General features: G+C 40.0%; 2 protein-coding genes across 2 annotated transcripts in view; one reads left to right on the top strand and one right to left on the bottom strand.

Annotated features, from left to right (window-relative positions):
- LOC109487280 (mediator of RNA polymerase II transcription subunit 7-like) overlaps nucleotides 1–825 on the bottom strand; it is a 4,130-nt gene extending 3,305 nt beyond the window's left edge. Inside the window, exon 1 of the mRNA XM_019791267.1 lies at nucleotides 697–825. The gene's annotated coding sequence lies outside the window, so the exon portion shown is untranslated. The remainder of the gene's footprint in view (nucleotides 1–696) is intronic.
- Nucleotides 826–3,280: 2,455 nt separating this feature from the next.
- LOC109487232 (tyrosine-protein kinase Tec-like) lies at nucleotides 3,281–13,921 on the top strand. The gene is made up of 19 exons (XM_019791217.1): nucleotides 3,281–3,304; nucleotides 3,536–3,664; nucleotides 3,953–4,048; nucleotides 4,715–4,799; nucleotides 5,307–5,450; nucleotides 5,909–6,006; nucleotides 7,299–7,447; nucleotides 7,662–7,727; nucleotides 7,941–7,995; nucleotides 8,309–8,385; nucleotides 8,819–8,946; nucleotides 9,363–9,437; nucleotides 9,799–9,970; nucleotides 10,529–10,617; nucleotides 11,231–11,364; nucleotides 12,047–12,111; nucleotides 12,309–12,427; nucleotides 13,194–13,351; nucleotides 13,835–13,921. Exons 1-19 carry the CDS (start codon nucleotides 3,281–3,283, stop codon nucleotides 13,910–13,912), a joined length of 1,941 nt encoding a protein of 646 aa, XP_019646776.1. The 3' UTR covers nucleotides 13,913–13,921.
- Nucleotides 13,922–14,857: the final 936 nt, after the last annotated feature.

The following is a 14,857-nucleotide window of genomic DNA, read 5'->3' as shown; positions in this document are numbered from 1 at the left end:
CCCTGGCGTCCTCGCTACCTGGTTGATCCTGCCAGTAGTCATAGGCTTGTCTCAAAGTTTAAGCCATGCACGTGCAAGTTTAAACTGTCTCAGTGAAACTGCGAATGGCTCATTAAATCAGTTATGGTTCCTTTGATCGTCACATCCTACATGGATAACTGTGGTAATTCTAGAGCTAATACATGCGGAAGAAGCGCCGACCTCACGGTCTGGCGTGCATTTATCAGACCAAGACCAACCCGGGGTTCGCCCCGGTCCCTTTGGTGACTCCGGATAACACAGCCGATCGCGCGGTCTTCGCACCGGCGACAGATCATTCGAATGCCCTATCAACTTTCCGGGAGTGTATATAAAAGACAAATAGATCTTATATACACACCGGGAGTGTATATAAAAGACAAATAGATTTTATATACACTCCCGGAGTGTATATAAAAGACAAATAGATTTTATATACACTCCCGGAGTGTATATAAAAGACAAATAGATTTTATATACACTCCGGGAGTGTATATAAAAGACAAATAGATTTTATATACACTCCGGGAGTGTATATAGCCACGTTCTTATGACAAAGGGTAAAACAAAACAAACCCCCATGCATGGCCAAATTATGGATACACATAACGTTAACTTACACGCCTATATTTGCGTTCTACTAATAAAGGTAAGAAAGGGAGGTATTGTATTAAGTACCTTAATTTCTAGAAGTCACAAGAAAGTTGACAATTCTGCTATAACATCTGTAAAATCAAGGAAATCGCCTTAGATGAGCTGCGTTTTCTTCGCTTTCGGTAATTTTTTTCAAGCGTCCGCCATGACAGTATTGGGCGAGTTGATTTCAATGACAGGGGTGATGGAAATAACATATCACGAATCAATATTTCAACACAAGTATTCACCTGTAAAAACGAGGAAAACTTTTATATTGTAATTTTTGATGTACTACTGATACGTTACGTTACTACTTATTTTATTTAAAACTATTCAAAACATCGACAGCGAACCATGTAAATTCAAGTCCCCCATTCATAAATAATCCATTCCAAAAAAGTTGACCAATCAGGTGCCGTCCTGAGAAAGGGGTGTCCATTTTTTAGGCCGCACATTTCGACACAGTAACTTGTAGTTTTAGCTTCGCCACTTCCTGAAGTCATCCCTGGCCTTTAATCGTTCCCAAGAGCTTCCACTGTTCCGGTTTTTAATCCAAAGTACAGGTAAGACGGTGTATTTACTTCTTTAACCTCCCAAGTAGCTTAAGAAATGATCTTTCCAACTAGTTCGCCCCGCCAAACTTACCCGGAAGTAGGCGGACAGGAGTTGTCGAAAGATCAAAGATCAGATATTGAATATATTAATGACTATTTTCCAGATGATTATACATTATTTAATAATTCTAGGAGTAACTAAATCAGTTAGCACTGCTATAGTAGTTAATACAGATAACTTGTTAGACGAATATCATGACAATCATAGATTTAGTTAGTTTAACTAAGCAAATAAATTATGCAAACTTTGCAAAGTTGTAGCTTTCTTTCACACAGTTTCCATAGACCTTTAGAGTTAGACTGATACAAACAAAGGACCCACCATGATTGCCAGTGTCCCAGGGTTCACAACACAACTCAAATGACTCATCAGTCCCAAATATAACTTCAACTTTACTTCCTTAAACAATAGTTTAAGACAGAGCTATGCATTTCCTTCAAGGTTTCCTGGTGGTGTCACAACTTTCTGTCTAACAGTTTTCTACTGAAGAGTTTTCAGCTCATAACTAACCTCCTGGGTGTAGGTGTGTAGGTATTGTGTTCGGTGGGTTTATGTGTACTAGATGAAGTGCGTACGAACAGGGTAGGTTGACAGCACATGGGTCAGGGGGACGATTGACAGGCAGAATGACGGGAGGACAACATGGTACCTGGTGATCATGGTACCTCAAGATTAGATCTATTCCTTCTTTCAAGGCTTTTAAACAATCTTTTGCCTCAGTTGTTTGCATGTCCACAATAAGAGCAAAAGATTACTGGGAGCTCAAGTGCTCTGGAGTCCAAACAATTTCTTTTGTCTGTAATCTGCTTTACTTTGTAATCCAATGTGTGTATTTGCCAGTTGGTGATCACTTACTTCCCTTTCAGCACAATACCACAGACGAATGCGCCTCAGGTAAGCCAGCCCTGAGAATGTTGGGTTAATTGCTGTCCAAACAGAGATTTAAGTCAGAGATTATTTTGTTGTTGTTTTTTTTATTTTACTTTTCATAGCCCTTTCTGTGATTCATTTTGTTTCCCTCAGTAGATTCCCAAGTTTCGCAATGTCTTTTTTTATAATCAGAGCGACGAAGTTGAAAGAAATTGTAGCCACTACGAGGAAATTAGAATCACAGAAGAGGCTTCAAAAACAAGCGACAGGAATCTAGGACACAATGGCCTTGCTGAAATTGAACCTTTGTCTGGAGACTAGGAGACTAGAGATTACATAACCTTAAACTTTCTTCTGTTACATGAATTGCTCTAGAGGAAACTTTATCACGATCATAGCAACTCAAAGAATTACAATATTCATTATTGCCTTAGTTGACTTTTTGCAAAACGTTTTTGGGATTAAATCTCACCTTCCCTTTGGCTACAAATGTTATTATGAACAAACAATCTGCTCTATGACCTTTTAGACCAGTTGGAATGTGCCCTCAAGTCCTATCCAATTATTCTTTTGTTATTAAAGACTCACACAGATCGCCAGATCATCAAAACTTCCTGTTGAACTTTAATCTTTAAGCTTTTAAGGGGAACTGTATTATGTTTTCTGTGTAAATACTTTAGTGGATAAGATCCCACTAAACCATGGTATCGATGTGCAACTGCAAGTATTTCAGATCAGGAAACAGCTTGCAATACCAGCTCAGCCTGCTAGGTGATGCTGTGACTTTGTTGGTAGTCTAGACAAAGCTACAAAGTAGTACAAAGGAAGACACCAACTTTTCAACTAGAACATTGAAAAATGATGATTTGATCAGCAATTTCTAAATTTGAGACTGAGAATCTATTCAAATATCTATCAGGAGCACCTGGAATTTTTTGGATAATCACAATTTTTTTCTCTCTTTTGTACCTTTTGTAGGAGCTCCTGAGATTTTTAGATTTAAGGAAAAAAGAGGCCAGTCCCAGCTGCATGTAGACAACAGCATCACACCTTCAGACTGTATCCATTGTTCTTCCACTTCTCACTGCCAACATCACAGAGTTACAGAAGCCTACAACTTAGTACAAGTTGAACAGCAGCTATGGAAAGCAGAGATGAAATCAAGGTAGGCTTCTTATTGTCCTATATGTACAACAATACAATGCTAGGGCTTGTCAGTCTCGCATTTTGCATAATACTGGTTTCGAATTTTTATTTGTTTAAGTAAGAAAGTCTTCTTCAGATCTATCTTAATTATTTGATAACAGTTTTTGGAGTTGAATTACTGCAGCACGCTCAAGTTGTGAATCTTCATGTAACATTACTAACCACTAACAAAAATACATTTTTTTTGCAGGTTTCTTTAATGACAAAGAGGAATCAGATGAAGGGTAAGATCACCAGGACCACAGGGTTCCAGGACTTTAAGGACCGTGTCTTTGTCCTGACCAGGGACAAACTGTCGTATTATGAGGGAAACTTAAGTGTAAGTATGGATTATTACTTTTACATTAGAAATGTCTAGATCAATTGTGAAGGTAGACATTATGAATTTGCTTTACAAATGCTACCATTCTAGTTTGTAAACTGTTTTCTTTTTTTGTTCAAAGTTAAAATTTTTCATCCTACACAAATAAGTTCTCTCACCTAGAACTTTCGACCAGTCACTCTGGTCTTCTTCAGTAGACTGACCCAGTGAAGCTTGTCACGTGGCTTCTTTGTCAGCACTAGGTCCAAGGTATCTAGATGATGTTTTTGTTTCATTCATTAACAGAAACGAGGGAAGCTGAAGGGAGAAATCCTTCTGGCCTCTGTCAAAGTCGCAGAAAAGGTTGATGACGGATCACTTCCAAAGGACAACTGTTTCCAGGTATGTAAAAAATCTATTGTGTCGACTTCTATCATTTCATTTTCAGTCTAATAAAAGTTTTTTTGTGGAAACTGAGACAAAACTGGAAATGACCTCACAACTATCCAAAACTGTTAGAACTGTCACCTCTTAGAGCTGTTAGTACTGTTTAGTGTTAGATAAATGTTAGCAATATCAACTATATAATGTATATGCTGCCTTACGTTGTACCCACTACAATTGTTGTGCAAAGTTCTTCTAGTACCTTACCTTACCTTACCTTACCTTGTCCCTTGTCTTCCACTACAACATACCACAAAAAGTACTTCTTAATTGACCTTCAATACCGTGTAACAGTAAACAATGATGGTGATGATGCATAAAAGAGTCAAAAACTACCTCTGGTTACATGATGTGTAAGCTGTTACCTTATTTCCTGCAATATGTACACTTAATTTTACAGGTATGTTATGAGGACATGCTGAACCTGTACATCATGGCTTCAGAAAAAAAATATTATTTTGACTTTTATGATCCTTCAAAAGTTATTTAGGTTTGCACATTTCTTAGGACGCAAATTATGGCTAGTAAGCAATTAGCATTAAAAATCTGTTACTGCACAATACAGTGTTGTGTAACTGTAGGGATTTGGTCAAGAGTATCTTGTTTTTACACTTAATTTTACAGGTGTGTTATGAGGACTCGCTGAACTTGTACATCATGGCTAATGATGCCAAGGAACAGGAGGAGTGGGTCAGCCTCATGCAGGAAGGTCAGTCCATGTTTTATCTAAATCTGTGTCTTCCAAAACTGGTGCAGCAGTAGTGTTGTTTTTGCTCCATTTCTTCTTCTTCTGTTCTAAAGAAAAAAGGTCAATGACCTGGACCAGGCGTCTGTCACCATCGATGGTAACTGATGCTATAGCAGACATCTTCAAAATCTGGTTTTCGATTATATTATGTAGCAAGTGGCAGGACAGAGTTTTGACTTTGACTTTATTGAGATCTACACTTAGCTTATAACAAATGTAGCTATTCTTCCTGTGGTCCTTCAAGACACACATGACATATTTACGGTTAGATGGGCTGTTCACCATATTATATGTCATGGATGGATGGATGGATGGATGGATGGATGGATGGATGGATGGATGGATGGATGGATGGATGGACGGATGGAGGGGTGGATGGATGGATGGACGGATGGATGGAGGGGTGGATGGATGGATTGATCGATCAATTGATTGATATGACCATACAAACTTGTCCTTGTCTCACAGCCTGTAAGAACAACCGGGGCCTCCTGCCGATGTTCCACTGCGGAGTGTGGCAGGGCAGTCGCTGGTCCTGCTGTGAGCAGGTCGACAAGAACGCGCCGGGCTGCAAACAGGCCTTCAGCCAGAGGTCACCTACAGACATGACGAGTAAGGGGAAATTTTACTGTGGATTGCATGTTCGTCAGAATTTTGAATGGGCCCGTTGTTCCCACTGTCTGAGGGACCAGTGAGCACGGGAGACGCAAGCCTCCTAGAGGGTCCGGGGGCATGCAGAATTTTGAATGATTGTTCTTCCCACTGTTTGAGGGACCAGTGAGCTTCCTAGCTGGTTGGGGGGGCATGCTCCCCTGGAAAATTTGGAAAATTGTTCCTTTTGAAATGGCATATCCGGTGTTTCTGAGAGGATGTCAAATAAAAAATAATATGTATCTTTTATTCAATGACAAAGTGAGCAGTTTTTGTATAATTCCAGCCCCGCTGGTGATACAAATCAGTCCAATTTAATAATAAGTATGAATTTCCTCTTTAAATAGTAAAGTGAAATTTATATCATTGTCTAAATAGATAAATAAAATAAATAAAATCACTGTCTTTGTTTTCCACAGACGGCAAAAGCACTACAAACAACGGACCTCCCACTCCCAGAAACATCACCAAAATGCCGCTGCCCCCTCCCCCGGTACCGGCACATGCTAAAAGAGAGGTGAGGAGCCAAACAGTCTCGTTAAACTTTAAAGTTTGTGACTGTGTCTGTTTATAATAGCTCAGTCAGTAGAGTGCTCACTTTGTAACCGGGAGGTCATGAGTTCAAACCCCAGCCAAAGACTTTAAAAATGGTGCATTAACTGCTTTCTCTGCTTAGCACTCAGCATCTATGAGAAAGGTTATGGGAAAATCAAACACACAACACTTCCAGCGGGCTAGCCCCTTGCTGTAGTGCTTGCACAACTGTGTGGCCCAAGGGCTACAGAAATGGAGACGGGTGCCACCCCTATGCTCTGCAATAGAGTGGAACGGGGTTTTTTGTCTGTTTATTTGTATACTGGTCAAGAAATGGAAAGGGGGCAAACAACTAAAGATCATTGCCTGAATACAAGTTAAGTCTTAGTTTGTTCTTACTGTTTACAGACACATTACATCTACATCAACATTTTGCACATTATATATACGAAAACAACACTGTAACTCTTGAATAAGAGGGAAAATGTTTTACTTACACGAGTGACATGAGGTTCCATCAGACTGACATAGTTTTGTGTGAAGTGTCAGGGCTAACCAAGCATTTAACACACTACAGAGTGATAACAAAGGGACAGTCTGGTTTTTCTAGGTCTTACCCTGCAGCCTCCCTAAGTGGGATTAAGGGTCACAGACTCACTGTGCTAGGAATGAAGCAGAAAGACTGGTTCTCTAATCATAGCATTGTGTATAGTACATGTAGTACAATACCCAATGCGGTTCCCACACTGCTAAGTATATAAACAAACAGCATTTTCAGATTTAGTCGGAATATTCTGTTTGGAGTCATGGCGTTGGACTATAGGAACAGGTACAGGTACTACAAGTACTCGCAGCCCCAAAGGGTGAGTGGAAGTTAGCAAGTAGGAGGACGGTAGAACTGTGACGAATGTTGTTGAACATGACTGTGCTCTGTGTGTTTTGTAGTACATTTCAACAGGAAGTTGTAGCAACCTATTATTAGAAATTGTTAAAAGGAAAAGTAAAGAAACTGAACGAGACCCAAACAATGCATCCATGTTGGTTTTTGGTAGTGGAATGACTGCCCTTCTAACTAACTCTAAGTACAGCATAGAAGTTTTGTTAATATCTTTTTATGTATTATGTAGATTCTTATCCTTTTGCCCGAATACTGTTTATTTTGATACCATTTATCTTTGCAAGAAGATGTTTAAGGGCCACAGCTTTGATTCAAAGGAATCTCTATAGCCTGAGTTGATAAGACTGGTGAACCCCAAAACCTGCTGTTTTCTGCAGCTCCCTGCCCCCCCTCCTGCCAAAGTGGTTGTGGCTGTGTATGATTACGATCCGTCCCAACCAGGAGACCTTCAGCTGAAGAAAGGGGAGGAGTACACGATTACTGACGACTCACGGACACACTGGTGGAAGGCTCTCAACAGGGAAGGGTCAGTCTCTGTGTTTGTTTGTTTGTTTGTTTGTTTGTTTGTTTGTTTGTTTGTTTGTGATGGGGAGTCTTCACCAACAACTCTAGGATTCACTGGCGAAAAGTTCCCAACAAGGAAGAGTCAGTCCCAACTTTTGTTTGATGTGTGTTATTTCAGTTTTTGGGCTCAGCATGTTAGTGTTTTCAAACAATGATTCTTTTTTTCTACCTTGAAGGACTCAAGGATTCATCCCAAGCAACTATGTTCAGGAGAAGACTGAAAAGGGCCTCATAGGAGAAGGGTGAGTGATGTAGTTATTATCATTCTATGTTTTACTATCATCATCAAAGTAATTCTGTGTACTACAAATGTATTACCGAAATGTAAATGTTGTGCAGTTTGATTGTAAGCTGATAGGTGCCACTCTTAAGTTGTCCTTACACTGAGTGAGCATGACACATGTTAAAACAGTATTTAAAGTGTAACAAACAATCTGTTGTTCTGTCCCCAACAGATGGTACTGTAAAGACATGTCCAGGCAGCGTGCAGAGGCTTTACTCAAATCAGAGGTCAGAATTTTCGTCCTTGTACATCAACTTCTGTTTTCAATGTGTCTGTGCTATTGTACACTGTAGTTTCCATGTCCATTGCTTAAGGCACATCAGATTCTTTACTTTTTTGCTATGTGAATGTCTTTTTCCTTATGATAATTAAAAAAGAAATTGGCAAAAGAATAATATTGGTATGTGATATTTGATTGATTGTTATACTAAATCATGTAAATGTACTGTACTTCTTATGTATGTCTTCTCTCTGCTGTCTAACCCCAAAACCAATTCTGATTTGGTGTTAAATCACACAAATGTTGTCTACACTGTGTAGGACAAAGAGGGCTGCTTCCTGGTACGAGACTCCACGGCGAGCCCGGGCACCCTGACTGTGTCTGTGCTCTGCAAAACGTAAGAACTGTTACAGTAGAAGTCACAGTGATATCTAGAGATTCTTCCTGTAGAGTTGTCTTTGTATGACTTTGACCGCATTGTATTGTCTGTAGGATAACTTACATGTATATGTAACTATGAAGATTTTTTTCAAACAGTTGCCACTGTGACAACTTCCTTGAACTTTTATCATTTAGAATTAAGATCACCAAAATTCACAAAACCCAACTATATCCTAATGTGGGACGTTTCATTATCCTTAATTTGCCTTCAAAGAAGAACTCAAACCCCACAATAGTATTAATCATTTTCCTTGTCCTGCATCTTCTTGTAGAAAGTTATGACAATTTATAACTTCTTACTGTAATTAGATTCCTTTCTTGATTTTTTAAGACAGTTTTCAGCCAGTGTACCCCATTGTTTTAGATAAAAAACTTCTGTATTTCACCAGCCCTCAGACGACAGTGCGGCACTACCACATTAAGCAGAACCCTCGTGACTCCAAGTATTTCCTGTCAGAGAAATACACCTTCCCAACAATTCCTGAACTCATCCACTATCATCAACACAACGGGGGAGGTATGGAGCATAACTTTTAATTTAACACATTATGGAAGGATTGACATAACAGGTGACTACATATCACCTTTGCATGATATCAACCCGAAAACTGAAAGTTTGTATACACAAAGCAAAGAAGGATCTCTACTCTTTTTGATAAGTGCAGTAGGATCTTTGATGTGCTCGAGATGTGGCTCAAACACGGAACCTCTCACTTTACGTCCCATCCAAGAGAATGTCCCTAATCTAGGAACTACTCATTTTCACCTGAGCAGAGTGAGGAAATATGTAACTCAATATATTGGAAGTTGAATTGTTCACATCGCACGATTCCGCTATAATAGGGTATCACTCAGTTAGGAGTTCATAATTCTCTGTAACTTTAAAGACTATCACCTTTTGAAGTTTATTGCTGTTTTCTGTTTTTTTTCCAGGTCTTGTGACGAGGTTACGGTCCCCACCAGCAGCCCTTACAGGATACGCACCTGTGACCTTGGGATTCAGTCAAGGTCAGACTTGGATGTCTATTTTTATGTCTAGTGTAAAATATGATTCAAATAGATGTTATGGATTTTGCTTGACTCTGATGAAGCTGCTCGGCAGTGGAAAGTTTGGCGTGGTGAGACTTGATTGATTGATTAATTAATTAATTGATTAAGTAATTTATTGATTTATTGATTGTTTGATATATTGATTTATTGATATATTGATTCCAGATAAGTGGGAGATCTCGTCCACAGAGCTGACCTTAATCAAGCCCCTCGGCAGCGGGCAGTTCGGCGTTGTGAGACTCAGGAACGATTGTTGAATGATTGATTGATCAATGGATTGATCAATCAATGTATTGATATATTAATGTATTGATTCCAGACAAGTGGGAGATCCAGTCCACAGAGCTGACCCTGATGAAGCCCCTGGGCAGTGGACAGTTCGGAGTTGTGCGGCTCGGGAAGTTACAGGGCCGGACGCTGGTGGCTGTGAAGACCATGCGGGAGGGCAGCATGTGTGAGGATGACTTCATCCAGGAGGCGAAAACCATGACGTAAGTCATGCTGTTTATTGTTGTTTACATTTACCATTGCAGAAGGAAAACATATTGCTTTTGCTCTGTTTCTTCTTTTTCTTCTCACTCACACTCACTATCCAGGATTAGATTATACTGCTGCAGCTGTTGTCACTGCCACAGGGGTCGGCAGCAGTCGGCTAGTAGTACTTCTCCAAACAAAAAAGGTCAATGACCTGAACCAGACGTCTGTCACCATGGTAACTGGTGTTGGGTTACAATTTCATGTTGCAATTTTATACCAGGAGGGATTTAGACTCCTGTCATATGTGAATGTGTTTGAGTATGAACTACATGTCTTCGTCAGAGGGACATTGTTCTAGATAAACAAACGTTTTTTAATACTAGAAATCAATTTGGTCTGGAATACAAAAGAATCTCTGTACTCCTTTTTTTTTCCTTCTTTATTCTACGGAACACCCCGAAGCAGGGCAAAACAGGTGTATTTTAAAACAATTTAAAGTTTACAAGGCAGAATGGCAGGTCAAAGATCATACACAGCACCAGTTTTTCAAAGTCTGTTGTAAACGGTTACAGGAAGCTGCAGCACCCAAACCTGGTCCAGCTCTACGGAGTCAGTTTCAAAGACAGGCCCATCCAGATCGTCACTGAGTACATGTGCAATGGTCAGTATTCTTCAATATTTTTTTTAAACATGATCTTGTGTGAAATAGTATAATCATCCTAGAGAACGAAGGAAGTTTTTTCAAGAACAATTGGTACAGATTGTCAAGCTGAGCAGGACAACATGGATTGCAGCCTGTGACAAGTCTTGTTCCAGGTAGCCTACATGTATCTACCTGTGCAGTAAAGAATAGGTGTTACTAGGTGTGGCAATCACCTGTGATTCTAGATAACCTGTCCAACTACCTGGACAGGTGTTACTTACTCACCTGTTCACCTGTTGTTCCAGGTAACCTGTCCAGCTACCTGAGGAGTAAGGGCCGTGAGCTAGCCGACGACAGGAGCCCGCTAGTAGACATGTGTCACCAGGTGTTAGCTGCTCACCTGTGTTACATTCTCACCTGTTCACCTGTGTGACATGCTTACCTGTACGTTGTTCATCTGTAATTCCAGGTAACCTGTCCAGCTACCTGCGGAGTAAGGGCCGTGAGCTAGCCGATGACAGGAGCCCGCTAGTCGACATGCCACCAGGTGTTCCATGTACACCTGTTTTACCTGTTCACCTGTGTTACATGCTTACCTGTTCACCTGTATGTTGTTCACCTGTTGTTCCAGGTAACCTGTCCAGCTACCTGCGCAGTAAGGGCCGTGAGCTAGCTGAAGACAGGAGCCCGCTGGTAGACATGTGCCACCAGGTGTGCTGCGGAATGGAGTATCTGGAGAGAAACAAGTTCATCCACAGAGACCTGGTAAAGTCTTTATCCATTTACCTTAAAAGTTTTTGATTTGACTTGATTTATTGAAATTGCAACAGTGCAATACACAATAATTATGGGACACAGGCAGCTGTTGCTGGTGTTGTATCCCACACAAATGCAGGACAGACAATTCACTTGAGTTGAGTGGAGAAAGTCGTGTAAAATGCCCTTCTCAAAAGCACAAGATCGTTGGCATGTCGGGACTCGAACCCGGGACCTCTTGGTTCTGAGTCGAGCACTCTGCTGCTGCTCCACACAACCCCAAGGTTGTTGTTTTTTGCTGGCATCATGATTAAAAAAACTGTAGCAATGCCTATTCTTAGTAGAAGTACAATGTAATGTCATCTACATGTAGTAGAATAATACACCTACTCACACTCACTATCCAGTTTAGCATCAGTTTTTCCGATCTTCGGAGTGTTAGACGTGCTTGCACACTGATGCTGAGGCTTGATGGCAGCCTATCTGCCATTTGCCTCTTATCCTGTGGGTTGACAGTTTGTAATTTAACGTCCTCCCTTATGTTGTTTTGAAGTTTGAATTGTTTGGAATGTGTGTTGAGGCTTGATGGCAGCCCACTATTTGCCTCTGTCCTGTGGGTTGAAGCTATGTAATTTCAGGTCCTCCCTTATGTTGTTTTAAGTTTGAATTGTTTGGATGTTTTTTTTTCCAGGCTGCCAGGAACTGTCTGGTTGGGGAACACAACATCGTGAAAGTGTCAGACTTTGGTCTGGCCAGGTGAGTCTTTACTTTGGTCAGCAACCATGCCAATGCAAAATGAGCATCTAGGTCCTGACAATGTGAATACTTTATTAGGTCATTATTATGGTAATTTTGTGCGTTTCATACTAAGTAGGAGAAAAAAGAATGTTTTCTAAGTTTGTATTTTTAGGATTTTTGCTAAAGCAGGCACTAAATGAAAATGTTTATGGCAGGTACGTGTTGGATGATGAGTACACCAGTTCGACAGGCAGCAAGTTTCCCATCAAATGGGCATCCCCGGAGGTCCTCGAGTTTTCCCGCTTCAGCAGCAAGTCTGACATCTGGGCTTTTGGTAAGGACTTTCACTTCTAAATTACTCTCACTTTTCTGGAACAAACTACAAACTAGAAATACAAAGTAAATTCTGAATTCTTCTTACTAAATAGCATGAACATATTATTGAATACACTGTAAACCTTCTTGTTATACATATAATCCTGTGGGCTAATCATGGGTTTCAGTATCTTATCAAGCAATCTTCTATGTAAATACTTATTTTTGCATACTGCATGTGTTGTGATCTATGTAGTCTAATTATATCTTTGAGATGATTTAGTACAAGATATGCCTATTGCTTTATAGTCTGATAATTGATATTTTCCTCATGCTGCTTTTTATGGCTTTCCTTTGAATTCTCCAGTCCTTGCAAGGTTTGTCTCAGCATTTCCTCATATTCTTTGTTTCACATTCATGACAATAAATTTTCATTCCTCTAATTCTTTTTCATCTAAACTTTTACATAGCACAGATTAATTTTTGTAACATGCGTAGTCCAGTTGTTAGTGTCTTTGGATCCTGCTAATAGAAAGGGTCACAGTCTCTAAATATAGGACTGGATGTTAAGCTGTGGTCCACAGTCCATTGTGCTTGTCAAAAAGAACTAGGGTAATTTTCCTTGCACAATGGACCTGTAAATACTGTACATAGTGTCTGCCTTCTCTGTCAAGACCAGTGGAAGAGTAGCTCAACTGTTCAGTGAGTTTGAGTGAAACTAGTTTCTAAAATCCAACACATATCAGCCTTTCCTGCTCATACCTGCCCTTCCCTTTTCTCATCAGGCATCCTGATGTGGGAGGTGTTCACCCTTGGCAAGACCCCCTACCCTAACCTGAACACGACTGACGTGGTGAGGCAGGTGACACACGGGAAACACCTGGACAGGCCGCAGAGATGTCCGCATGCCGTCTACCGTATCATGAAACAGTGCTGGGAGAAGGTAATGGACCTATCACATTATTACGTCACAGTTTGTTTACCTGTTCTAAAGAACATTCTAGAACGGTCAGTTAAAGAATAAAGATCATTTCAAAGTTTTCAAAGTCAGGTATGTCTGATTTTTGCTGCGTCTAGTTTTGTTGACACAGCATTACATGCCGCATGGGTGATTTAGTTGTGACATTAGACGAAAGTAGTACTGTATTAAAAGCTTTGTATAAGGCTACACTACACAAACACACACTGCACTATGAACCCCTGTACAATATGAACGTCGGTTGACCGGCATTCATTGCGGTAAACAAACTGTGATGTAATAATTAGATAGGTCCATTAGAAGTGGAGGGCGGCAAATCACTACATTTGTACACAACACTGGATATTGGGATTTTCTTATGGTCTCCTTGGCAGGTTTGACTGTACACAACCAAGTATACTAGTATTCTTCCTAACTTGCTTACGCTTTGATGTCTCCTTTCTCCAGGACCCTCTCAGAAGGCCCACCTTCAAGGAACTACAGGTCCAGATTGAGGATATACAGGAGAAGGACTACTGTGAGTAAGACACATTCCTTCTCCAACAAGCTACTTATCAAATCAACAATGGACCATTCCTAAACGAAGATATGGAGGAACATTTCACTGCACAGAAGACATCTGCTTCAACTACGCCAAAAAACAGTTGCTTGGTGATTTTGGAAATCATCAGACATTTCAGGTACCATACACCACATCTGCTTCAACTTTCAATCTGGACAAACAGGGCCCGGTTACATTCTTTGCATGATCATCGTACGGTTGTAAACTGAAGGCATTTTTGGGACAGCCGTACAAAATCCTGCTGCCCTGTTACAAAGAAGGCTGCCTTAGATCCTTGTCAGTAGTTTGATTCTGTCACAGCCTAGCTGAAGATTTTCTGACGAATGTGACAGGCGGCAGTGTCAACAGCAATCTTGCTCCAAACATCACATCATCAACGGACAACAACAACACAGACGATATGGAGGAAAATTTTACAGCTGACAGCATGACAGACAGTTGTTTCAATAGTCAGCAGAACTGTTGTAAAGTAACCAAGAATGTACACATTTTTTTCTTCCAATTACATCTCATTGAATCTTTATCCAGATCTGTATTTGTATATTATCATACAGTGTTACATATTATTTAGAATCAGTCTTTGTTCTTGACGATTTTTAATCATTTTTTAATCAAAGGTTAGCTCAAATTAGTTCAGTGCCTAGAAATGGTCTCTACAACAAATTTGTTTTAAAGAAATGGAGGAAAAATACGTATTTTTGGTACAATTTTTTTTCTATTAAAAAGAAATATAATATTACAGGTTGCCTTCTCATACAGTATTTTAGCTTAACTTTCTTCATTGGAAAGGATTTCATCATTATCATCAGAATTGTCTGCTGGTCTCACAGTATAGGAAATGTTCATGTATTAAATAAGCTGCTTGCCATGCCAATATCTATGCAGTAGTTTGGTAGTATTAAGTGTTT

Source organism: Branchiostoma belcheri, unplaced genomic scaffold (genome assembly GCF_001625305.1).
Source record: "Branchiostoma belcheri isolate BF01 breed outbred unplaced genomic scaffold, Haploidv18h27 scaffold87, whole genome shotgun sequence".
NCBI classification, from domain to species: domain Eukaryota; kingdom Metazoa; phylum Chordata; class Leptocardii; order Amphioxiformes; family Branchiostomatidae; genus Branchiostoma; species Branchiostoma belcheri.
Note: the sequence above shows the minus strand (reverse complement) of the source record. Positions and strands in the feature narration are given on the sequence as shown.